The sequence below is a fragment of the Lynx canadensis genome, chromosome D1 (genome assembly GCF_007474595.2).
Source record: "Lynx canadensis isolate LIC74 chromosome D1, mLynCan4.pri.v2, whole genome shotgun sequence".
Taxonomy (NCBI): Eukaryota; Metazoa; Chordata; class Mammalia; order Carnivora; family Felidae; genus Lynx; species Lynx canadensis.
In genome coordinates, this window is record NC_044312.2 from 46878672 (window position 1) to 46906267 (window position 27596).

General features: G+C 38.4%; 1 protein-coding gene across 1 annotated transcript in view; it reads right to left on the reverse strand.

Moving 5' to 3' along the window:
- Positions 1 to 6248: 6248 nt before the first annotated feature.
- Positions 6249 to 27596, reverse strand: part of CCDC83 (coiled-coil domain containing 83) — a 34503-nt gene continuing 13155 nt past the window's right edge. The window contains exons 6-11 of the mRNA XM_032595068.1: positions 21550 to 21641; positions 18422 to 18490; positions 12870 to 12991; positions 10181 to 10257; positions 9450 to 9652; positions 6249 to 6410 (exon numbers count right to left, since the gene is read on the reverse strand). Coding sequence (XP_032450959.1) covers positions 6249 to 6410; positions 9450 to 9652; positions 10181 to 10257; positions 12870 to 12991; positions 18422 to 18490; positions 21550 to 21641 — 725 coding nt within the window. The remainder of the gene's footprint in view (positions 6411 to 9449; positions 9653 to 10180; positions 10258 to 12869; positions 12992 to 18421; positions 18491 to 21549; positions 21642 to 27596) is intronic.

Below are 27596 nucleotides of genomic sequence, written 5' to 3' on the forward strand. Positions count from 1 at the left end.
ACTCATCTTAAATTTCTTTTCCAAAGTTATTATTAATGGTGCTAAAAATAGAATATTGTAAGTTAAATACAACCACCCACCACATCTAGAGTATCTTGTCCTGTCTTCTCTCACCTCTCTTGCTTCCTCCTTTGCTGCTGGTATGAAGAGCGAAAGCAGTTCTCAGCACCCATTAGCATCTTGAAGAAAGGGGCAATTTCATTTTGCCTCCCGAATGCCTTACACACAGTGCGTGGCTGGAGGGCCTTGTTTGATAAACACTTCATTGAATGAGGGACACTTGTAGGAAGTTCGCTGTAGTAGGCAACGTTTTTGAGATTTGCTCTGGAATGTCGTCATCTAAGAAAGTTATCACACCTATACTGTTTTACAGTTTGAGTTGTTAAAAAAAAAAACAAAACCTGCAGATTTTTTTTTTTTTTAGAGATAGTGCTATTTTGCAAATTCTAAACGCAAGAAATGATACTAACAGAAGGAAAGAACATTCTTCCCTTTCCTTTTCCAAAGGATGCCTTTTCTACTCTGACATCTTCTTGGCAGCAAACAAGACTTTTAGCCATTTGATATTTTCTTACGATTCAAATTCACATTGTAAAGTAAAAATTGCCACAACTAATAAATTAATGCTGGAGTCCTACCATGTTATGCCTGGCTTGTTTTCATAATCTCATGGTCTGAACTTTCCAAGAGTGATAGAAAAACAATGTCAATTTCTGCTGACCTACTGAAACCAACGAGCTGTCACATAGCCTTTCTTTGTCAGTTTACTGGAAGCTCTTTGATTTGTCCCAGGAGAAAGGCAGTAAGTTTTCCTCCTCTATCAGAGAAAAGTAAAGATAAGTCTTATCTATAAAAAGTTTACCCTTCTTTCTTAAAAAGAAAATTGGCAAATCCACTCCATATTGTTACTAACTTTTCCAAGGGCATTTCTGTTTCTGTTGACCTTTGAAAGACCATCCTAACAAAGTATTCTGCCTTCCAGTCAGGAAACACTGTTGCTTCCGTTCACACTGCAAGACATAAGCATGGCCTTTCCATTCTGTTACTTTATGGAACTGATTGGAAGATGGGTATTTTAGGGATATTTGGGGAGGGAGGGGTAACCTTTTAAAAAAATATTGTCAAGTTAGCTAACATAGAGTGTATACAGTGTGCTCTTGGTTTTAGGGGTAGATTCCCATGATTCATCGCTTACATATAACACCCAGTGCTCATTCCAAGTGCCCTCCTCAATTCCCATCAGAGAGATAACTTTAAAGTATTATATCAGTCAAGTACACAAATCTTAATTGTCCTGCTTAATGTTTGTAAAGTGAACCATCCATGTTAACTGCCACTCGCTCAGATCAGGATTACCAGAAAACTCCTTCCTATACCATCCTAGGCATTCCCTATCACAAAAGTAGCCACAATCCTGACTTCTGTCATTAAGGTTAGTGTGCTTGTCCTGTTTTGCATAAATGGAATCATAACATATGTTCTGTTTTGTGTCTGCCTTCTTTTACTCAATTTTATGTGTACAGGATTGATCTATGTGGCTACATTTGGTAGTTGTTTATTCCTTTTCATTGCTGTATACTATTCCACCATGTGCCTGTATATAGGTTGATATATATTGATATACATGTATCAGTCACTATTTACACATTCTGCTGATAGTCATTAGGGTTGTTTCTAATTTTTGGTTACTATCAGTAAAGCTGCTGGTAATATTCTTATCCATGTCTTCTGGTAAACAGAAGCACTCATTTCTTTTTTTTTTTTTTTAATTTCTTAAAAATGTTTTTGTTTCAGAGAGAGAGAGAGAGAGAGCGAGAGAGAGCACTTGAGCAGAGGAGAGGGCCAGAGGGAGAGAGAGAGAAAGAATCTTAAGCAAGCCTCCATGCTCAGCGTGGAAACTGACACTGGCTCCTTCCCATGACCTTGGTCATAACCTGAGCTGAAGTCGGATTATCAACAGACTAAGTCACCCAGGTGCCCCATAAGCACTCATTTCTATTCCATATTAAGCCAAGAGTGGAAGTGGTGGATCATGACATATATATGTGTTCGGCTTTAATAAAATACTGCCAAACATATTCCAAAGTGTTTGTGCCAATTTATGATCCCATCAACAATTATATGATAGTTCAAGTGCTCTGTATCCTTGTCAATGTTGGCTATTTTTAACTTTTAATTTTTGCCATTCTAGTGGGTGTATAGTTGTATCTAATCGTTTTAATTTGCTTTTTCCTGATGACTAATAATACCAATCTTTTTATGTTCATTAGTCATTAGGATATACTCTTTTGTTAAATACCAATTTAAATCTTTTGCCCATTTTTTCCTAAAATGGTTGTCTTTTTTCCAACTGATTTGTAAAAGTTCTTTATATATTTTAGACATTTCTTTGTTAGATATATGTATAGAAAATATATTTTCCCAGTATGTGGCTTGCCTTTTGACTCTTCATGGTATCTTTTCATGAAAAGAGATCTTAATTTTCATGAAATTCAATTTGTCAATATATGATTGGTGATTTTTATGTCCCTTTTTCCTCCCAAAGAGGTAGGTAACATAGGAAGCAGTAGGCTTGGGGAAGGGGACTTTTGGAACACTGCCAAATCCACATTTACCCACCTACCAGGTATAGATTTTAATTCAAGCATAGGCTTAATTATTGGATCTGTTGGGTGTATAAAGGGGAACATGAAGACACTCTATTTCCTACTTGAATTGTTTTACCTTCCATATTTAGGTCTCTTATTCACTTTGAATTGATTTTTGGGTATGGTATGATGTAGGTGTCAAGGTTCATTTTTTTCCCCATATAGATATACAGTTGCCTGAGCATCATTTTTTTATTGAAAAGAACTCCTTTCTCCCCAAATTATAATGGCATGTGTGTCAGAATTTAAGTGATTTTGTGGGTTGGTTTCTGGACTCTTTATTCTGTTCCATTGTACTTTTTCTTTATCCTTGGCCCAATACCACACTGTCTTAATTACTGAAATGTTAAAAGTCTTACAATTTGGGGCACCTGGGTGGCTCAGTCCATTGAGCATCTGACTCTTGATTTCAGCTCAGGTCATTCATGATCTCATGGTTCGTGAGTGTGAGCCCTGTGTCAGCCTTGGTGCTGCCAGCAGGGAGCCTGCTTGGGATTTTCTCCCTCTCTCCCTGCCCCTCCCCTGCCTGCACTTTCTCTTTCTCACTCTCTCTCTCAAAATAAATAAATAAACTTAAAAAGAAAAACTCTTGCAATTTGATAATAAGTTCTCCAATTTTGTTGTTTTTCTTAAAGATTGTTTTGGCTATCATAGGTCTATTGCCTATGCTACAGATTTCCATAACAATGTTAGAAACTAGTAATTTCTAAGAAAAAAAAATCAGCTGAGTCTACAGGTATAGGAAGAACTCACATCTTAACTCTGTTAAGAATCTTCCAATTGAATCTTTTGAATCTCCCAATGCATTATGATTGTATATGTCTCTATACCCCATTTATGTAAGTCTTGAATTTCTCTCAACAATGTTGCACAGTCTTCAGCATAGAATTTTGCTCATATTTCATTAGACATATTTATTTTGATGTTTTTGATGTCATTATAAATGACTTGACTTTATCCCAATTTTTTGCTGCTGGTTTAAAGAAATATTTTTTTTTTTCAACGTTTATTTTTGGGACAGAGAGAGACAGAGCATGAACGGGGGAGGGGCAGAGAGAGAGAGGGAGACACAGAATCAGAAACAGGCTCCAGGCTCTGAGCCATCAGCCCAGAGCCCGACGCGGGACTCGAACTCACGGACCGCAAGATCGTGACCTGGCTGAAGTCGGACGCTTAACCGACTGCGCCACCCAGGCGCCCCAGAAATATAATGGACCTTTATTGACCTTGTACCTGTGACTTTGCTAAATTCACTTATAAATTCTACTAATTTGTAGATTACTTTGGATTATCTACTTACAGAAACCTTATATCTATAAGTAAGATAGTTTTGTTCTTCCTTTCTAATCTCTATGCTTTTAACTTCTTTTTCTTGCCTTTATTGAACTGGTTCCAACCTCCACTTGTGTTAAACACTGCTGAATAGAAGTGTGAGAGTGAACATGTGTGTCTTGTTCCTGACCTCAGTGGGAAAATATTTAATATTTCACTATTAAAATTAGCTATAGTGTTCTTTAGGTATTCCTGGTTTGCTGAGAATTTTACCATACTATTATGATTTTTTTCACAGTATTGAATTTTATCAAATGCTGCACCTATTGAGATGATCATATGAATTACCTCCTATGCTCCATTCATTATATCCTTGATTTTTATTTTATTTTTTTGTTCTTTATACCCTTGATTTAAAAATTTTAAGACATAAATTCACAAATTCACAATTGTACAAAATGATATGGAGTGCTAGGTGGCTCAGTCAGTTGAGCGTCTGACACTTGATTTTGGCTCAGGTCATGATCTCATGGTTTGTGGGGTTGAGCCCCACATCAGGCTCTGCACTAACAGCACAGAGCCTTCTTGGGATTCTCTCTTCCTCTCTCTCTGCCTCTTCCCTGCTCACTCTCTCTCTAAATAAATTAATAAATAAATAAATAATTAAAACTTTAAAAAAATAATATGAATAGATCATGTGTACTCTTTACCCAGTTTCCTTCAATAGTATCATTTTTCAAAAGTATAGTACAATATCAAAAGCAGGATATTGACATTGATATAATCCACTGGTTCTATTTGTGTTTACACTCTAATTTCTGAATGTTAAACCAACCTTGCATTCTTTAATCATGAAATATGTATTACTAGATGCAATAAGCTGATATTTTGTCAGGGATTTCGCATCTATATTCATGAGAGAGATTGGTCTGTAATTCTCTTTTCTTGTAATGTCTTGCCAGGTTTTGGTGTTAGAATTATATTGGCCTCATAGAATGATTTGGATGTGTTTCTTTTTTCTCTGTTCTCTGAAAGAGTTTGTGTATGTTTGCTATTAAATCTTTTTGAAATATTTGGAAAAATTCACCAGTAAAGCAAGCCATCTAGGTTTGCAATTTTCCTCTTGGGAAAATTTTAAGTACAGATTAGATATTTTTTATAGATCGAGGGCTATTCAGAATTTTTATTTCTTCCTGTTTTTCAGAAATGTTTTATAAGAAACCATTTCCATTTCATCGAAGTTGTCAATTTTATTGGGAAAAGTTTTTTTCCCTTCATTTCCTCTCATGATATTTTTCATAGTGTCAGTAACATTGTAGCAATGTTTCCTTTTTCATTTGTTTCTTGTTTTCTTTTCTGATTAGTCTTACTAGGGGTTATCAATTTCAATGAGCCCTTCAAAAAACCAGCGTTTGGCTTCGCTGATTTTCTCTTTCTCTATCTTTGGCCTTATATTTAAAACATGTTCCTTGTAAAAGCCTTATAAGTAAAGGTAGCTTTAAAATGGAGTGTTGATGTCAACTTCAGGCGTGGTCACAGTCCTTGGCTTGCGGCACCCGTAAGAGGGAAGTGGTAATGGTCTTGAACAGGGACTCAACAGTTTAGACTGAGTTTAGAGCTGAGAGGAGAGGGATCTCACTGTTGGTGGAATTTTTTTTAAGTTTATTTATTTTGAATAAATAAGTGTGCACGAGTGGGGGAGAGGCAGAGAGAGAGAGAGAGGGAAAGAGAGAATCCCAAGCAGGCTCCTTGAGATCATGACCTCAGCTGAGATCAAGAGTCAGACACTTAACCAGCTGAGCCACCCAGGTGCTCCGTGGTGGAATATTTTTATACAATAATTATCACCCTCAAGTTTGTTTCCGAAGTGTTTTGTATTTATTATAAATAGTGTTAGATGAAAGAAGAATAGTCTTGAATTGTGGACTGGCACCCTCAGAGAGAAAGATTTGTAGTCAGTGCTATGCAAACCTCTAAATTTGTCTTAGAAAATTTCTAATTGAAATATTTCATATTGGAATGATAGATTAATCAGCAGATTTTTAAGTGGTAAGGAAACTTGGAAACCATCTAGGGCCCATTATCATGCTTCTGAATACTTGGATATGGAAATATAAAGTGTACTTTCATTTTTGTCACTCATGCCATGCAGATAAATGAACAACTGAATACTTAGAACTTGGATTTTAAATATCATTATGACCTTTAAAAATAACAACTGGTTTAATAATGGACCAAAGTGTAAATAAAATGGGCAAGTGATATACTTCAGTTCCCAATGAAAATTTATAAGGAAAAGTTGTTATTTTTACTTTGTAGCTTTTAGTCTTAGAGAAAAGACTTCATCATTTTGTATGTGATATAGCTTTCTGGGCTCTTGACATCTTCATAGAATTTGACTGGAATTTCTGTCTCTTGAAAATGAATGGGCATCTTCTTGCTCTCCACACTCATGAGCTTCACTTGGAGGGGACCCAAGTTGACATAATCCTATGATAAACAGATATAGAAGAGAATATGAGAGGTTATTCAACAAGTTACCAGTCGTTTGTTTGTTTGTTTGTTTGTTTTGAGAGAGAGAGAGAGAAGGCAAGGTGGGGAAGGGGAGAGGGAGAGGGAGAGCGAAATCCCAAGCATGCTCCGTGCTTGCAGGACAGATTGATACGGGGCTCAAAGTCAGGAACTGTGAGGTCATGACTTGAGCCGAAACCAAGAGGCAGGCACTTTACCGACTGAATCACCCAAGTGCCCCAACAAATTACCAGTCTTAATAGTTTGGTTTCCTTGGGGCATCTGGGTGGCTCAGTAGTTGAGTGTCTGACTTCAGTTTAGGTCATGATCTCGTGGTTCGTGAGTTTGAGCCCTGCATTGGGCTTTGCGCTGATAGCTCAGAGTCTGCTTGGGATTCTCTGTCTTGCTCTCTCTCTGTCCCTCCCCCACTTGCTTTCTCTCTCAAAAATAAATAAACATTAAAAAAAATAGGTTTCCTTTATTATAATTGGCCTTTATCTGACATTTCATTGTCCTTTTAACTGACTGAATAACAAGTGAAATATGAGAACCACTGTAAACAAAAAACCACTAAATACACTTATATACCCAGTGGGGAATGTAAGGCAAGACCTCCCAAAGGGCAGGCAGCAAGGCTGACAAGCTTGTCTTTCAGGGAGTTGGATGAGGGGCACCAATTAGAATGGGGAGATATATTCTCTCAAGGTCTTTAATTGGTAAAAGAAAATGTTAGCTGTATATATGTAGCCCTCTGCTGGCCAGGATATAAACACAGCAGAGTTTTCTATATTATTCAAGAACAATGGGAAGGATTGGCAAAGGTTACTTCGACTATAAATATTCTAATATTGAGAAAATTCTCCATGAATTTTCACTTTTCACAGGACCAATGGCCACTGTATAAGAAAGCTTACCATATTCTGCCAAACTAACTGTAATTTAAGATACCAACAAACAGAAATCTAATTTACTGATGGCTCAGTCTATTGAGCATCTGACTCTTGATTTCTATTCAGGTCATGATCTCACGGTTTGTGGGTTTGAGCCCCACATTGGGTTCCGTGCTGACAGCGTGGAGCCTGCTTAGGATTCTCTGTCTCTTTCTCTCTCTGTCCCTCCCCTGCTTGCACATGCTCTCCCTCTCTCAAAATAAATAAATAAACATTAAAAAAATGTCACTTGTTGTTAGCAGGACTGAGTTGTAGTTAGCTAAAATGGTTTTTGTTTGATTTTTTTTTTCAGTGTCTTCTGCTTTCATACATCATTTTATCCTACCAGATTTTAAGTTCTAGGAGAACTCTTATTTTGATCTTTTTAAGTTTATTTATTTGGAGGAAGAAAGAGACAGAGAGAGAGACAGAGATCAGGGATCATGACCTGAGCTGAAATCAAGAATTACATGCTTAACCAATTGAGCCACCCAAGTGCCCCCTAAGTTCTAGGATGACTTTTAAAGTTATTAGTAGTACCAAGAAGGAAGATAGCAAGGGATAGATGTGGGAGTAATTGGAATATACCAAAAAGGTTTTAAAATTAAAAAGCTTTGATACTCCAGGTTTCACCTAATATGGTATATATGGTGGTTTGTACTTTCCAGTGATGGCCACAGCAATAGGTATCCTGTCCCTCATGATTTTTTTCTTTCTTTTTTTTTTTTTATGGTCTATTTTCTCTATCCATTTGCTTTCAGTTTATACAGGTCTTTATATTTAAGTGTATTTTTGTGGACAACATAGAGTTGGGTTGTGTTTTTTGATCCACTATGACAATCTCTGTCTGTTATTTATTTATTTATTTATTTTTTCAATATATGAAGTTTATTGTCAAATTGGTTTCCATACAACACCCAGTGCTCATCCCAAAAGGTGCCCTCCTCAATACCCATCTGTAGAAACATGGATGGAACTGGAGAGTGTTATGCTAAGGGAAATAAGCCATACAGAGAAAGACAGATACCATGTTTTCACTCTTAGGTGGATCCTGAGAAACTTAACAGAAACCCATGGGGGAGGGGAAGGAAAAAAAAAAAGAGGTTACAGTGGAAGAGAGCCACATGATTTCTTTATATATATATATATATATATATATATATATATATATATAAAGGAGAGAGAGGGAGAGAAGGAGGGTCAGAGAGAGGAAGACAGAATCCAAAACAGGCTCTGCATGGTCAGCGCAAAACCTGATGTGGGGCTTGGTCCCATGAATTGTGAGATCATGACCTGAGCCAAAGTTAGACGCTCAACCAACTGAGCCACTCAGGCACCCCCCACATGCTTTTCTTAGAATATGATGCTCCTTCCTCTTTTCAGATGCAGGAGCTACATTCCCTCCCCTTGGGTGGAGCTTTGTAACTACATCAACCAATAGAATATGATGGAAGTGATGGTGTGTGATTTCCAAGGCTAAGTCATACAAAATATTGCGGCTCTTACCTTGGTCTCTGGTATTGCTTGTCCTGGGAGAAGCCTGACACCATAACCAAGAGACAATAAAGGCACCCCACGAGAGGCCCATGTGATGAAGAACTGAGGGTCCCAGCTTGGCCAGCATCAACTTGCCAGCCATGTGAGTGAGCCACCTTGGAAGCGGATCTCCTCCTACTCTAGCCAAGCCTTCAGGTGACTGTAGCCCCAGCTGACATATGACTGCAATTCCTCAGGGCCCAAGTGAGAAGTGTCCAATGGAGCCCTTCTCAAATTCCTAACCAACAGAAGTTATGAAAGAAGTTATAAGCCACAGAAGTTACAAGCCACTAAGTTTGGAGATGATTTGTTATATGGCATTAGATAACTTACATTGTATACTAGGAATGGAACTCTATTAGTGAATATACGCAGCAAATTGCACATGGGTAGGAGTGAAAATTGTGTCTAATGAGAGATGTGAATGGTGGGCCAATTTTACTAATAATTGCAAACAGAAATTTTCAATATCCGTATTATAGGTTAATTTTCTCCATTAATTAATAAAACAGCATTCTCTTAGTAGACAGAATTTTTTTTGCATGAATCTTACCTTGAAATCCTGATCATCCTCATACAGTAAGTATTTCATATCAGAGTCCCCAAACCCTGTGCATGAGTCGCTTTCCTCATCTGTCTTCAGGTCCTTGCTGTACCTGGTCCCATCCTCACGAGTGACACACAAAGCACAGCTCTCAGCTGAGGAGCTCATTGTGTTTCCACTTTTTACTTCTACAGATTGCAATTTTGACTCTTCTGGGATAAATACAAAGAGATTGGTTATTTTGGGACAGATAAAAATGAAAATGCAATATACAATTTGTCACATTTTTAATTTGAAAGCTCTTTGAGGAATGTAGAGTCTATATATTAATGTGAGAGTGAGCCCCGTTTTTAGAACCTCCAAGTTTATTCCATTCTCTTAGCTGACAGGTTTTGGTAATCATATGGTAACTCGTGTGTGTGTTGTTATTTTGGTTGGTTGGCTAAATTAGAACCCAGAAATACACCAGTATAGACAGCACTCCATCCCTCTCCACCAGTATTTATGTAATACTGAATTACATACACCACGTGAAACGTGGTGACTTGAATTTGAAAACAGGACTAGAGAAAGGAGGTGGGTTAGGACAAGTGCTGCAAGGAGAAGAGAAATATGGAGAAACTGGCACATACCTATTCCCTGAATAGCTCTTGGGTACAAGGTACCTGTCATAGATGCTCAATAAATAGTTGTTATTTAAAAAAAAAAAAAAACCTGTCACCATTACGATAAAATAATACCTTTAAATGTTTCTGGCAACTCCAAAGGCACTTCAGGTGTCACTGTCTGTCCAGCAGCTTGAGTAAGATACAGTCGCCTAAAAAGAACAAATGAGAAAAGCAGTCTGTCAACAAACATTGTACCATCTGGTCACTGGTGTCTGTGTCTCTGCTAGGTTCTGGAGACACACAGATGAAAATTGAGACAGTTTCTCCCCTGGAGAAGCATGAGGCCCAAGGGGGTGGCAGATGGACTTACAGTACTTTAGGGTGACATTCTGTACCCTGATGGGTGATGGGGGTAGTGTGAGAAGTGCTATGGCACAGAGAGAAGGCGCACCTGGTTGAGCTTTTAGGAGGTAAGGGAAGGTTTCCAGGAGGAGATGGGACCTGAGCGGAGTCTTGAAGAACCAGGGGCTATTTGCCAGGGAAGAGTTTGGGGTGAGGAAGGGCATTGTGTGATAAGGGAGTGACACACTTAATGTTCTGGAAATGAAAGTGAGCTTGGCACCAGTTAGGGTGCTGTTGTAGTAGTCCAGGTGAGCAACAGCCGTGGCCTGAATGAGTGGTTTTAAGATGGAGAGGGAAAGAGAAGGACAACAAGCAGCAAGAATCCCAGATGACATCGAGGTGCTGGCTGTCGCCGAGTGCCATGTTGCAGCTCCAAGCCTGGGGAGCTGTACGTCTGCTATTGAAGCTCTCTGGGCATGTGTTTAATCCTGTTATCTGCTTTGCAGCGCCCACTGAACTTGCAACCAGAAAATACGATGTCTGGAAAGCTCCATGTAACTTTTTCATGAAGTTTTCCCGAAGACAGCATGAATTGCACTCTTGTCGATAGTCAAACCACCCCTCATGCTTAGCAGCTCAGCAGTCAGGGTGAAGCCCCTGGATTACAGGTTGTCAATTATTTAAAGAACATGAGTAAAACGTTCTTCAAAATGCTTAAGTTTCAAGCAAATAATGTAACTACATACAATATTTATGTTTATAAAACTTCTTTTTTAAAAAAATGTTTACTGGGGCGCCTGGGTGGCGCAGTCGGTTAAGCGTCCGACTTCAGCCAGGTCACGATCTCGCGGTCCGTGAGTTCGAGCCCCGCGTCGGGCTCTGGGCTGATGGCTCAGAGCCTGGAGCCTGTTTCCGATTCTGTGTCTCCCTCTCTCTCTGCCCCTCCCCCGTTCATGCTCTGTCTCTCTCTGTCCCAAAAATAAATAAATGTTAAAAAAAAATGTTTACTTATTTTTAATGTTTATTTATTTTTGAGAGATAGAGACAGAGCACAAGTTGGGGAGGGGCAGAGAGAGAAAGAGGGAGAAAGAATCTGAAACATAGTCCAGCCTGTCAGCACAGAGTACGCAGGGCTCAAACTCGGGAATGGCGAGATCATGACCTAGGCTGAAGTCTGACGTTGAACCGACTGAGCCACCCAGGTGCCCCTAAAAAAAAATGTTTACTTATTTTTTAGAGAGAGCACACACGTGAGAGTGTGTGAATGGGGGACGGGAAGCGGGGGATGCGGATAGCCTGATGCAGGGCCCGAACTCACTAACCGTGAGATCATGACCTGAGCAGAAGTCAGTCGCTTAACCGACAGAGCCACCCAGGTGCCCAAGTGGTTTTACCCTTTTGAATAATTATGATCTTACTAAATGTCATAAACTTCATAAATCTGGATTCTGTCTCAATCATTAATTTATTGTCATTTTTATACCATCATAGGGCAACACTTGATGATATAGAAAATATTTAAAGAATGCTATTATATAGGTATTGGTCCACTTAGTCTAGTTCTGTGGCACTGGAGTCCCTGGGAAGTCACCTCTGGTGGACATTTACCTCCTCTCATGTGTTAAACAAATACTGTGATGTTCTTTGTGAGTTGTGAAAGGAAAATGTCTGGGGAGCATTGGATGGGAAAGGTAGTAACTCTATTAGCTAGAATACCCCATTTTTCAGCCAAATAGGAAAGCAACTTTTTCTATTTCCTCTGGGCACAGTTTGTGTCTACTTCTCACCCCCTTCTAGTATTATATAGGACTGAGTTCTCAACAAATAGGTGAAAATGGAAGTTGCCATAAAATATGCAATATGTGTTATATTTCTTTGACTTGAAAATGGGTTATAGTAAAAGCTGCTGAATATGCTTGGAGTTACCCTTCTGGAAAAGTAGTGTAACAGAAATGAAGGGTTTACACATTTCTGTTCCTTTATGCAGATCTTTCTAAAATGTCCTAAACACTTGCCTCAGACAATTTACAATCTAGCAAGGAAGCAGACACTAAATAAGTAATCGTGAGTGTGATAAATGCTGGTTATGAAGGAAAACCATCCTTGGAAGCATATACCAGGGTACCTAACCCAGTTCTTATAAATGTCGCCCATGCTGTTTCTTTTTGCTTGGTCAGATTTTGAATTCATCTCTCCCAACTCTAAGGCAAGACAAAACACTCATATCTCTCACTGAAGAAAATCAACCCACAAGGCACTGATGAACGTTGCCAGTTCTACTGAAGATTTTTGTGGGGTTAGGGGTTAAACTGGATAGGGTTAAATTCTGTGTCTCTCTCTCTCTCTCTGCCCCTCCCCTGCTTGCACTCTGTCTGTCTCTCAAAAATAAAATAAACATTAAAAAATAAATAAAAATAACAACTTTTTTATAGATACAAACATTGACAAACTACTTTCTAGATATGCTAATGACTTTCACCTGGGTATTTTGAGATCCACAAGTCTACAGTTGAATAGTTGATCAATAAGCACCAAGTTTTCTTCTTCCAGTTTATGAATAGTATTTTCTAATTCTTCAATTTCCCTCCTGTGATTTGCAATCTGTTTTCAGAAGAAGAGAATGAATGTTGGTACTTGTTGACTTACTTCTATCTAGTCTTCTATAAGAAATTCAACTCTTAAAAATCCATTTGCCTAAGGGGAAGATCTATCCTGTATTATTGATTACTGGGTTTGTTTTGTCCTTCCTCTCTAAGAAGGAATAGGTGGGTCTCTTTTCTAGATTATGTGCAGTACTTTTTTGGCAAGGCAGTTATTAGTGAATGGTAGGAGTTGTCCTTTCCTACCCTTCAAAAACATCACTGGACTTATCTATGAGCTGGAGGTATAGATAAACAAAAATAAGACTAACTTATCCATGTAAGTAGGGGAAGATGGTGATAAAAACAGAAAGCAGTGTGATCAAACCATAACGGAAGCTGTCCAGGTACCGGGGGAGGTTCACCCTATGTCTAGTGTAGGGGATAAAGGGGAATTAATAGAGGAGATGACATCTAATCTGGATCTTGAAGGCCAAGTAGGGATTCTCTAGGCAACAAAAGAGGGTACATTCTAGGCAGAAGGAACCACATGTTAGGCACAATCGTTTTGGTGTAGATAGCTACAAAGTGGAAGCGGGGAGAAGTAGGAGAGAAATTGGACAATTAGGGAAGAGCCAAATAATGCTAACAGGTCTAGTTTTTCTTTTTTTTTTAATATAATTTATTGTCAAGTTGGCTAACATACAGTGTATACAGTGTACTCTTGATTTGGGGGGTAGATTCCTGTGATTCATTGCTTACATACAATACCCAGTGCTCATCCCAACAAGTGCCCTCCTCAATCCCTATCACCTATTTTCCCTCTCCCCTGCACCCCCTGCATCAACCCTCAGTTTGTTCTCTGTATTTAAGAGTCTCTTATGGTTTGCCTTCCTCCCTCTCTGTTTGTAACTATTTTTTCCCCTTCCCTTCCCCCATGGTCTTCTGTTAAGTTTCTCAAGTTCCACATATGAGTGAAAACATATGATATGTCTTTCTCTGACTGACTTATTTCACTTAGCATAATAAAGCACTAGTTTTTATTTTGCAGGTGATGGAAGGTCATTGACAGACATAGCAGGTTTGACGTTTAGTAAAGAAATGTGGCTAACTTAAATATGAACGTGCTGCTTCTATTGACAGAATCCCCATCAGTCTTTAAGAAGTGTATTTTGATAACTTTTGTCTAAAGAAGGCTTGATAGTGGGAAAAATACACAGAATGTTACTAGACAGAACTCCCAACTCACCTTTTTCCCTGCCTCATATAGTATGAGCTATACAGGTGCTGCCCTGAGAGATGCTCACAGAAAGAGGTCAGGATGATAGCAAAATTAGAAGCAACAGTACAAAAGAGAAAGCAATAGACTGGTAAGAATAATAGAAAATAAACTGGAAAAAGTATTTCAGAAGAATATGATGAAACAAAAAAGGTTCAGGGGTTTAGATTCAGTATTTCTTGTTAGGAGTTTCCAAGAGTACTTAGCTAGCTAACATTTTTGATTCGTAATTAAATATATTTATTGTATTTTTTATTTGGGAAGCATTCCGTATATTACCACATTCCTATCTCTATCACATAAGTCATGTATTACATGCTTGAATTCCTACTATGGGCAAGATTCTGTGCGAGACAGAGGGACACAAAAGTGAATAAGGCATAGCTCCTTTCTTCAAAGAAGTTTACAATGCAGTGAACAAATACACAAATATTTGTAACATAAAACAACACTGGTACCATAGAAAAGGCTCAAATAGGGGTGCCTGGCTGCCTCAGTTGGTAAGGCGTGCAACTCTTGATCTCGTGAGTTCGAGCCCCACGTTGGGTGTGGAGATTACTTAAAGATAAAATCTTAAAAAAAAAAAAAGCTCAAATATTGCTGGTGGTTTGGAGTTCAAAAGAAAAGCATATATTTTTTACCTGCCTTAAACAATTTAGCAAAACCGTTTGAGTCCATAATACTAAATTAGAAAGCAAGGGGCTGGTGCTTTAGGATCTCATGTGTTGGGAGATAAACAGTTCAATTACAGGCTTGAATGCCTTAAAGAAAAGTTAATAATTTTCAAATGTCAAAGGATGAGAAAGAAATTATATTTAGAGGTTGTAAACAGAAGGAATTGATAGAACATTTGGAAATGTTTGACCCAAGGACTTGGCATGCTTGGGAGGCAGCACACACAGTTTTTGGTCGTCTTCCAAAGCTTGGAATGAGGGCCCCTTGGGGTCCGACCTCTCAAGCTAAGGATGTCTTGTGGCATCACGTACCCCTTTGGACTACTAACTAAGGTCCTCAGCAATTAATGTCTCCTTTCCAGCCTTTCGAAATGTTAGGGAGATGAAAAGTACCTTTAGATTTCTAGGGTATGAAACTGAAAATGAAGAAGTAGAAGACTGCTTTTCCTTCCTCATCTTCCCCATCCTCAAATATCCAAGAAATTGAGAAAGAATTTAGTTAAAACTATTATAAGTCAGAGACCTAGGATCCTGAATTAAATGCCTGTTCTTTAAATTTTCCCCTGCAAGGTCCCAGTTAGCTTTATGCCTCCTCACCCTTGAAACTCTGATTACTAACCTCTTTGAATCCCTTTCTTTGCCTAGTTTTATTTGCTTTCTATTTGTTGAGTTAGTCTAAGTCATTTGTAAATTTCATTTTTTCTTCATTTCCTTAATATGCATACTAAATAAAACCAGATAATGGAAGTCATGCAGGGGACATTTCATATCCTTCCCACAGATCTAACTGTTTGGTTATTGTTGAAAGATGGTTAAATGGAGAAATATTTTCAGGAGTTCCATTATTAAATATCCCTTGTTACTCATTCTAAACCTTCCTCAAAGAAATTAATTGACATACATTATTCCATTTCCAGGCAATTTTCAATTCTTATGATAATACTTATAACCAGAGATGGTTTTAATTAATTTTGGGAGTAAATTTAATAATGCTAAAATAAATATTTATTGAAATAAGGAGAAATTAAATCTACTAAATTTCCTTAAAATGATTTGTCCTTTATTACTAAGCTCTTTTGTTCATGATTTGATTAGATTTGACATTTTTTATGTCTTTTATTTCTACTGAATTCTGAGAAGAAAACAAAACAAAATGTAATTTGTGGCTTTAGTAGGAAGGCTCAAAACACCAAAAAAGCCTTTCTTATCAGTCAAATATAAATGTTTGCCATCATTTTCTCTGAACCTAATATCTATGACATCTTATAGGATTTAAGGTTTGAATTGTGAAATTATTATAATTAGGATTATACTATTGTATTCAATAAAAGTATCAAAACTAAACTCTTTCCTAATACTCTTTAACTGTTAAGCTCACCTTGAGTTTTTAAATTTTTTAATTTAACTTATTTTGTTATTATATTATTATTATTGTTATTATTATTGTTTTTTTTAAGTAGGCTTCACACCCAGCATGGACCCCAAAGCAGGGCTTGATCTCATGACCCTGAGATCAAGACCTGAGCTGAGGTCAAGAGTCCGACCCTGAGCTGATTAAGCCCTTCACCGTGAGTTTTTTAAAATCAATATTCATTTTTCAAAACTGGGGATTCCTCTTGATTCATTTTGGAAGTAGTATGGACTCCTATTGACCATGACTTTATGAAGGCAACTTAAAGATAATTGTCAATATTATAGAAAGCACATTAATTTTTAAATTCCTTGTTTCCTAGACTCACCAATACTGTTCAGCCAAATAGGAGGCAGGGAAAAAAGAAAAGAAGGTGACAGTGACAGTTTTACTTCAAGTGTCTGAGCAGATGGTGAAAAAGGAAATGCAAGAAGTGAAAATTTAAGGAGAAATTTAATGAGTTCTGCTTTAGGTGTGTTGAGTACCTTTGGGACATCCATGTGGAAATATTTGGTAGGCAAATAAAAATATAGGTATAGAGCTAAGGTATAATGCTGAAGAAATCACATGTTAGTGATTTGAGAATGACATACATATAACTTGCCAACAAGAGCTGTGTGTAGTTGAAGTGAATTCTTTCAAAAGATACTGAGTTTTCTTTCATAGATGGTATCTAAGCACAGTTTGGGTGACTCCTTGTTTGAATGTAAAGGCAATTTCAAAGTAGTGAGTTTTGCACATTTTCTGTAGCACCCTTGTAACATCTAGACCAAAGATTATCTACCTGTTATATCCAATAACATGCTCTCACATCTTCACCCAAGATCTAAGCCATGTACTTGATTCATTGCCCCAATGAGTATATCTATACTCATAGACATTCTTTCATTCAATAACTATTTAGTGAACATAGATTATGTATTAATTTTCATGGACATGTAGTTGAAAAGGCATAGGCTGCTCTGTGCAATGAGGAGATAGATGCATAAACAGACAATTTCAACATATTTTAGCAAGAGTTACAATGAAACAAGAGAGCACTGAGGAAAAAGTACTCAAGACTTTCTGGGGGAAATACAAAATGATTCAGAAAGAAATTAGTCATCAAGGTCTGTGTCTAAAGAAAGAGTTGGAGTTTTCCAGGCAGAGGAGGGTGAGAAGGTAAGGAGATAAGGCAGAGGGACTAGTATGTACAATGTAAGGAAAACAGGACAGTGCCTCATAACAAAGAAGGTCTATAAGTCCTCACATGATCACATTCAGCAAGAGCAATATTGTAGCACTGGTATAGGGAGACAAGTAGATAGTTGAGTCTAAGGCAGCATGCTGGGTCCACTGGTTTCTGCATGCTTTCCAGAAGACAGTCTAAGGACCAAGCTAGGATAGGATATAGAGATTGCAGTGGGCAGGGGCATCTTGATCATTGGCAAATGGCTGTAATTGTGGGTTTGGTGTTGGCTGCAAAACAATGTCCAAAAGGCTAGAGCAGTCCATTCAGAAGTCACTAGTGCAGGGAGGAGACAGATGCATGTCCTCTACAGATGAAAGGCAGAGGGAGCAAAGGTCCAAAGGAAATCCCATAGATCTGAACCCTCTTTAATAATACGCCCCACAAGAGGGCATGTAACCCCACCTTCTTATACAACAGGGTCCATCTTCGAGAAGTGCAGGGGGAAGTAAGGAAATTCAAACAACTGAACCTTTATGCAAAGGAGACCACGTCATCCCAAAGGGGCAATTAAAAACAGCAGAGAATGAGGTTAGAATGATCCTTTAGCCTTCCTCCCACCACCCAGAAGGAAGTAGCGTCTTGAGAAAGACCAGATCAATTTAGGGCATGAGAAACTTCAAACATTTGAGTATATTGCATTAATTATGATGTCAAAAAATGACTTCTGATTATTAATGAAATTGTTGATGGTACTCATTGAGTAACAGCTTATAATAAGATTAGGATTCCACTTGAATTTTATTTTACCTCAGCTAGCCACAAATCTGTGTTTTTCCCATGCCTTTAGCTCATAAATGAAAGTCATTTTCAGTTCAAAAAAACGAGAAAGAAGAAATTGCTTTTAAAATTCCACTCACCTCTCTTTTTAGCCAGTCATTCTCCCGGATCTCTCGGTAGCTGCCTTTGTCAATGAACCTTATGGCATTCTAAAAGAAAGTTTCTGTATTAAGGAAGAATTGTAACATGGTGGTTCTACATCAACTTAGCTGATCATTCATTTTAACTTATGTTTTGCAATTACTTTGGAAACATACCTAAGAACTTTTGCTTCAGTTGTTCTTTATTCTCCTATTGTATTATTTTTGCTGATTTGCACTGCCTAATACAGGTGATTTAGAGAACTCGATAGCAGTTATCCATTCAATTTGGCTTCTATTGTGAATGAACCTGATTACCATGGTGAAATCAATCATTAAGTAATCTGCTCCTATGGGACGCCTAGGTGGCTCAGTCAGCTGGGCATCCGGCTTTGGCTCAGGTCATGATCTTGAGGTTTGTGGGTTCAAGCCCTGCATCCGGCTCTGTGCTGACAGCTCAGAGCCTGGAACCTGCTTCGGATTCCGTGTCTCCCTCTCTCTCTGCCCCTCCTCCATTTGCACTGTCTCTCTCTCTCTCTCTCTCTCTCTCTCAAAAATAAATGTTACAAAAAAAAGAAGTGATTAAGGTGGCTGAACTGCAGTGATCAACTATTCTTCAAGTTTATGGTCACAGTCGTAATCCAACATATAGCAAAAAGCATGAATAGATTCTATTACTCCCTTTTTAATTTGAGATATTTCTGTATGTCAGTAATAACAATATACATATTTACAAACTTAATAGCAAATAGTTTCAGGGTAGCAGGCTGTAGCTAGACAGTCTCCTGGAGAAAGTTATTTTAGATGAAGAAAACAGAAAAAGTATTACTTTGTCAGTGGGTTCACAAAATGTAAATTCATTTTCAATTACTTGTATATTTATAGTTTCACTCGAACTTTATAGTGGATGAAAGATTGTATTTATCTGTGAGGTACTTTTATATGGATACCATGTTATAAATTCCATATTCAGTGACTGAAGGGCACAACCTAAAGAAGAGAAATTAGGAAAACTCCTATAGATCATAAGCATTCACAGGAATAATTTAAAACTATGTTAAGAATAAATTTATCTAAGTCTTTAGTGTTGGAAGATTTGCAATAATTTTTTTATTTAAATCACACTAATTAAACTAAGAGTGAACCTGTATTCCCCAGGAACTAGGAACTTTTATACTCCAGCTACAACTGATAATTCTAAGGTTTCCTGGAACACAGAATTTCATTTGAACAAAAGCAGGACATAGCTCATAACTGAAGTTAGATGGTTAATGGCTTCATTTACCAAAAATGGAGCAGAGGTTTTCACCTTTGGCCATACGATAGAATCTCCTGGACAGTTTGAAAAATCCAGAAGCCAATGCAACATTGTAGGTCAATTACATGAGCATCTCTGTGCACAGGACCCAGGCACTGACTGAGTTAACCAATTTCTCAGGTGACTCCAACATTGCAGCCGAGGTTGTACAACAGTGGATTATCAGAAGTTAAATGTATGCTAAAACAGCCAGATAAAAATGGGGAAATTTCATTCATGTGTGTGAATTATGTAGAGAAAAGAAAATGTATAGTGTAACGATTAAGAGCAGTGATCTGAAGAAGACACCTTAAATTGAATCTCTCGATTCTGCCACTTGCTCTGGGAAAGTCACAAAATTTCTCTGTGCTTCAGCCTTCTCATTAGCAAGTCCCTGCCTTATAGGATTATTGAGAGACATAAATATAAAAGGCTCAGAACAGTATCTGGAACAGTCTTCATTATATATTGAATATGTATATTTGAAAGATATTTCATTTACAGATTCATTTTTAATCATCTTAACTATGTTCAGATCATTTTAATGTTGATTTCACCATTTAGTCATATTCTGTCACAAAGGGGCTGAATTTTATGGGCAGTAAACTATTGGCAAGTTCTCCATAGTCGCGCATAAATCTGTAAAAATCATGCAATGGGATGGTAACTGAAAGAACAACTAAACTAACACGTAAGCAACAAACCAAAGCAACTGAACTTCAATGAGGAACTTTAGAGAAGACCAGTGTTTATGATTCTGAAGAAGAGATATTCTTGATGAAGAGACAATCCCAGTGGGGACCTCACTAACTGAGAAGGTAGTCTGGGGACAGGGGAAGAACAGTGAAAAGAAAAGATTCAGATATTTTGTGAAAAACAAAAGGATTAGAAAACATATAATATTGGAAACCATATCTCAAACATTTTTTTATGTCCCAAATCTTTAAACCTCTAGCAATGTGGAGTACTTTCTTAGGTTTGGATATATACGAAAGTACTTTTTAGACAAATCATATTTCATTCTATAACACATCCAAAACTTTTATTTGATAATTTGTTGTAGTCATTATTATTACTTAAAAATAACTGAGTAACAATTTACTGAGCTCTTTTTTATTTTTTTATTTTTTATGAGTCACTATGCTACTTAAATCATCTCATTTAGGGGCACCCGGCTGGCTCAATCTGGGTGGCTCAGTTAGTTGAGCATCTGACTTGATTTTGGCTCAGGTCAATGATCCCAGGATAGTAGGATCGAGTGCTGTGCCAGGCTCCATGCCTGGCTCTACACTAAGCATGGAGCCTGCTTTAGATTCTCTCTCTCTCTCTCTCTCTCTCTCTCTCTCTCTCAGTGCCTGGGTGGCTCAGTCAGTTAAGCATCCAACTTTGGCTCAGATCATGATCCACATGGGGCTCCCGGCTATCAGTGCAGAGTCCACTTCAGATTCTCTGTCCCCTCCCCAACCCCTCCCTCACTCCCTCACTCACGTGCATGGGCATGCTTTCTCTCAAAAAATGAACAAATATATATAAAAAAAAGATTCCTCCCCCCCCGCCTTCCCCCCACTCTAAAATTAAAAAAAAAATCTCATTTAATCCTCATACTATTCTTTAAAGGTAAATATCATTGCCAATCTTTTTATATATATATATAAATTACGAAACTGAAGTCCAGAAAAGTCAAGTAACAAATTTAGTTTACATTCCCAGTAAGTGGTACAGCTGTGATTTAAACTAAACTAACTTTAGTACTCAAGATCTTAATCATTGTTATATACCATGGGAAAAAAATAGGGGAAGAACTTTTGTTTTTAAGAAAATTGAAATATACCTGCGTGGCCCATTCCTTCTTTTGATCCAGTTGCAACAAAGTTTCTCTGATTATTCTCTTTCTAGCATCTTCCAGAGTGACTTTATAGTGTTCTTTAAAAAGAAAATTAGAAGTCTCAACAAGATTAATCCTAGGAAAGGGGTGCTTGGGTGGCTCTGTTGGTTAAGTGTCCAACTTTGGCTCAGGTCATGACCTTGCTGTCCGTGAGTTAGAGCCCCATGTCAGGCTCTGTGCTGACAGCTCAGAGCCTGTGGCCTGCTTCAGATTCTGCATCTCCCTTTCTGTCTGACCCTCCCCCACTGCGCTCTGTCTCTCTCATTCTCTCTCTCTCAAAAAATGAATAAATATTAAAAAAAAATTTAAAAAAGACTAATCCTAGGTAAAACTATGGTGTTCATAAATGTTATCTTCCATGATCTTCCCCCCTCCTTTCTACATATTTTTCCCCCCTGAATTTTCAGGGTACATTTTTACTGAAGCATCTAGTACCTTCAATTAGAAGAAATGCTCCAATAATTTACTAACACCTTAATGTGAATTGGTTTAAGATGATATCTCTTCCAAGAATATTTGTATTTTCAAAGAATTGTCTCTCCAAAGGGAGAATTCCCAATACTTTAGTATGTGTGCAGCCATCTACCTTTCATATCACACACTTCTGACTGCACAATGGAAACATAAAGAAGATCTGATTATCTGCACAAGAAACACCCTGTACTTCTGACTTCATCTAACTAAATTTCCAGTATTCTAGGCATGTGTCTCCGTGGGCAGGAAAGACAGAGCCAGAAGAGGGGAGAGGTGTGGAGGGGCTCTGGAAGTCAGCCCCTGGTTCTGAGTTAGGCTCAGAGCAAGAAAGGAGGAGAGATATGAAGAAATGCAGGATTCTTTATTCTTTCCAAAGGTTCTTGTGTCATAGTCAGAAAGGAGAGAGCAAAGGATCATAAAATCTTAGGCCTTGAAAGATGCTTAGCGATCATATCAACACTTCTGTTTAAGGAAAGTGAAGTAGTGACATTAAGGTCTCTGTAGAGAGTGGAGAGGAAGAAAGGTGCATAATGAGTCCAGTTTGTTAATCTTCTATTCAACAAACAAGCAGCAATGTGTTCTGATGTGCAGGACACTACTTAAGGCGCTGGGAACACTGCTGAATAAGAAACAAATCACCTGTCCTTATGACAGGTACATTCCAGTACGGAAGCCTGACCGTAAGTAACCAACCAAATAAATAATATTTTGGGTGGTGATATGTGTGATGAAGCAGAACTAAAATTCTCCATTTCAGAGAAAGTTTTGAGGAGGTAAAGACTGAATGAGATGAAGTAGTCAGCAATGTGCAACAGGAGGGAACCACACTACACAAATCTGAGAATAATCAAAGTTAGTTGTACCTGATGATAGCATCTATGTTATAAGTTGCTATTAGTTGTATTTTATTTATAACATCTGAAGGATAAGTATTTGCTAGATTTCTGTACTGGTCCACAGAAACCCATTTAACTTATTCTGTAACTAAACAATACTTTTGTAGGAGTGGTGCTGTGGAACCTAACTGCCATTTAGGACACTGTGTCAAAGGGAACATTTTCTCCCCAGAGCAAGTCCGTCAAAGCAGAACTCTCAGGGGTCTTAGGCTACAGGGAAGGAGATCTGCAGATCTGGTCTTTTAGTAGGTTGGAGCTGAGTTTCTGGAAAGGGGACCAGAGTAAAAATTCCTCTTCCATACCTTTCTTCTCCTGCAGTCTCTGGGACACAACAGATAATGAAGAATATGTTGAAGAAAATTAAATGTGCAAGTCTTTGGCGGGCAGTGATCTGAGGCTTCACCACCAGGTAGGGCAGCAGCAAATGATGGCTTTCAGTTGTGACTGTGGTGGGAAGGGGAGGGCGAGAAGGGGGGGCTCTCCCAGGTTGCCCAGTGGCCAGAAAGGGGGCAGGTCAGTTTCTGCGTCTAACAGAATTGGAACAGGAGTGTCTGACTGAGGCAGCAGTTAACAAACACAAGAGTTGGGTTTTGGGGACTAGTCTAACTTGACATCTGGAGAATAAGAAAATGAAACTCTTTGTTATTCCAACGCACATGTACTCATCTATATAGCCTGTATTTTTCTTACTCATCCAGGGTAATCACTTGAATATTTTAATCATTCCAATCTCATCTCTGATAGAAATTGTTTTCAATTCAGTACCTAGTCCACTAGACTAAGCCTGGATATTTATTTGAAATTTCTACCCAACAAAACACAACAAGCAATCTAAAAGTTGCTATGGATCAGGAGTTTAGTTATAGTGGATTTTTCATTCTTAGCATCTGAAAGAAACCGTAAAACTGGGAGCTTGATAACATTAAATATTAATTCTTTGCTATAAATCATAACAAACAGATGATCAGATATGCTCTGACTGAAGTTATACCTCTTTCTATTGCCATATTAACACTAAAACAGCAACAAAAATATCCAGCTCTGTTCCAAGTTCCATATAGAATTCAGTGGACTTTTTATCTTCTTAAAAGCAGAGTAACAAGCACAAGGGAGCATGTAAAAGTCTCATTGCTTTCTTTTGTGATTCACAAGATGTTTTGAGAAATAGTTATTAACCACACATTTGCGAATACAGCCAAAGAAGCTATGAGTATATAAATGTCTCCTCATAAAAGTTTGAGCATGGGCGACTATGGCTTTGTGCCTTTAAACTCTGGACTGCTCAGATTCCTGTCTCTGTGGCCACTTCTCAGAAGCTGAGCTCAAAGCCCCCCCTGGCTGAAGCTGACTTTGCATTGTTCTACCTTCCCTGTTGTATCTGCTCTGAGTTGGTTTGCTCCTACACAGCTCTCTGGGGGTCTGTTGTCCACTTTTCACACGTGTCGGTGTCACACAACTTCACACTACTGACCACCCACCCTCCTGTGGTGGTGGCCTCTCTTGTACGCTCTCTTGAAGATCACCAGGGGACTCCCATTTTACAGATGAAGAAATTAATGTTCAAAGAAGTAATGCTACTTTTTTGTAAATGTATTTGAACCCTAATCTTTTAACTCACTATTAGCGTACAAAGAAATTTTAGAGATTCCTGTCCTGTATGTCTGGTGAAGGGCAAAAGTAAAAATGCTCTGTGGCTCTGATATCTAATGACTCTTAATAACCCCACGCTTTCTGTATTGCTGGGCTTCATCCTTTTATTGAGAGTCAGAGCCTTGTCCTGGATACATTAGTGACCATGTTTCCTATACCCACTATCCCAACATTTCCCAGCTAAAGTTCAGGGAAGAAGCTCTAGGTGCTTCCTCCCGCTTCCTTCTAGAGCTCAGGGACATGCTGAATAAGGCAGTGTTGGATAGCTGACCACAGAATGGTTTGTGCTGGTGCTGACTCATTACCCACGAGGAGGCATGGACAAAGGTCTTTGCTCATCTCTGATTAGGTAGGTGATCACTCCAGCTCTTCAGAATCTCAGGGGTCTTAGGCTATAGGGAAGGAGATGGAGAAAACTGCAAGAACTGGTCTTTGGGAAGCAAGAAGAGAATGGGGACAGGACAGAGCAAAGCAAAGCAGAGGAACATCTGAAGGAGACAGTCCGTGAGAGATAAATGTAGAGAGGAGCCATCCTTATAGCCACCACTTATCTGATAGGCTTCTGTTTCCATCTTCAAACTTTGTATTCCTCATTATAAGTGTTATATTCAACAAACATGACCATGGGACATCAAGCAACCTCAGTTTTTTCTCTTCCCTTTAAAATTCATACTGTGAAGCTAGTAATTCTCTCAACAAGATATGTGGCAAATTTCTAATTTTTCTGCTTCCTTTGTGATAAGAGGTTCTCAATTGGTAATTAATATATCCAGTCTTTTGTAATAAACAAAACTTTAAATTTTATTCAAAACTCTGGCTATTTCCTTCCAGCTTAGATGTACAACTATATCCTCTGATTTGAGCTTCCTCTTCCCTTAGGGATGAAGGGAAGCATGGAAAGGGACAAGAAAGCTCTCACTTGACAGATACTGTCTCAAGTTAATGTTGCACTTTCTGGTCCTAGCTGATGCTTAAGTTTGATGTCTTTTTCATGGAGGTGTTCTTATAGGTTTTTCAGAGGACCACCTTCCCCATTGCTAGTTATTTCACCTGAGTTCCCTTGATGCGGGGGATGTACTGTCCTTAATGGCTGGCTAACAACTTTTCCTTTGGCCTCTGGCTCTCAATATATTCCTCCCTCCCTTACATTGCTGGCCTCTAATTCCTCTGTTGGAACATCATCACCAAGATCTAACTGGACAGCATACTAGCCCTCCCTCATAGTATATTCACAAGAAAAACTCTTTCATGCTTTGCCATAACAAATTCTTGAAAGTGTAGCCTCTTGCAGACTGAGTATTTGTGTACCCCAAAATTCATATGTTGAAACCTAACCCTCAGTGTGATGGCATTTGGAGATGGGGTCTTTGGGAAGTCATTAGGTCAAGAGGGTGGAACCCTCGTGAGTGGGATTAGTGCCCTTACAAAAGAGACTCCAGAGAGCTCTCTTGCCCCTTCCACCAAAGATGGCTGCCTATGGACCAGGCAGTGGATTTTCTCCAGACACCAAATTTGCTGGCACCTTGGTCTTGAACTTTCCAGCCTCCAGGACTGTGGGAAATACATTTCTGTTGTTTATAAGACACACATTCAATGCACTTTGTTACAGCAGCCTGAATGGACTAAGACACAGCCCTAGCTCAGGACAGCAGCCTCCTCATATTTGCTCTGCTGTCAGAATGATTAGTTAGTCCCTTATTCCTTAGATTTCTCAGGGGTGGGTCATAAACTAGACCTCCATGTCTCCCAAACTTCAGGAGACACATACTGAATAATCAGAGGAATTCCCTTGAAGACCCTCCGTCTTGATTTGAGATGAAGGAGGAAGTACCCTTCACCTGCCCCTTTGGGGGACAATGTAGGACGTAAAGCACACCAAGATCTCTTTCTAAACACTGTCCCCTAATTTCCAACAATCTTTGTTTGACCTATCCAACTCCTTTTATAGACTGGAATTCAGTGGTTGAAGGTATGAAACCAGTTTTCTGCCTCATTTGCATGGTGGTATCTCAGTTTACTCTGATGTGGTGTCTGTTATATTGCCACTCCAGTTTAACTGAGACTAAAGAATTTTATTTTAATATCCTCCTTCAGTAACTCCCCCTGCCCCGTCCCTAAAATACCTGTTCCTTGCTACTAAACCAAGTCTAACTAACACAAAGTCCATGATCATGGTTGTGGGAGAAAAATTCCAGAAAAATCGTGGAAGAAGAGAGGCAGTGGGGGAGAAAAAGGGCACTATAATAGTAAGGCTCCAGAAAAATAGATGCAAGTGTTCTGCTCATATTCATTGTCCAGTTAATGGCCCCAATATTTTAATAGCCCCCAGGCAGAGTTGCTGCTGCTAACTGCGTGGTTGGGAGAAATGCCTAAATTCAATGACAAGTAAAACAAGCCCACAACAACTACTTCCCATGACACCTAAAGTTGGCTACAGACCAAGGTTCAACCAGGAAGTTATTCAATGTATAAATGTCATTACCATCATCCCAAAGTTGGATTCAACAGCATGACAATTTTCAACCGAAAGAAATCATCCAAATTTCTGATCAACATAATAAGTTTATCTGAGAAGATGACTCTTCCTAATTTAAAAATATAAAATAAAGAAATGTTGGGGAAAAAACTTAAAAAATTTTAAACATGTCAGAACAATAACTATTTTAAAAGTATGATACTGGTACACAAATACATAGATCAATGGAACAGAATAGAAACATAAAGAGAGACCCAATTACACATGGGAAATTAAAGTATGATAAAATCAGCATTTCAAATCAGTAAAGTTAAAATGAGTTATCTGAGAAGTGATGTTAGGACAACTGGAAAAACATCTGGCAAAACATAAAGTTGGTTTCCCACCTCATAGACACACACAAAAAACCCAAAGATTTAAATATTAAAATGAAGCCATAAATATGGCTAATAGAAGAAATATTAGACTATTTATAATCTCAGATATCTTAAAATAAA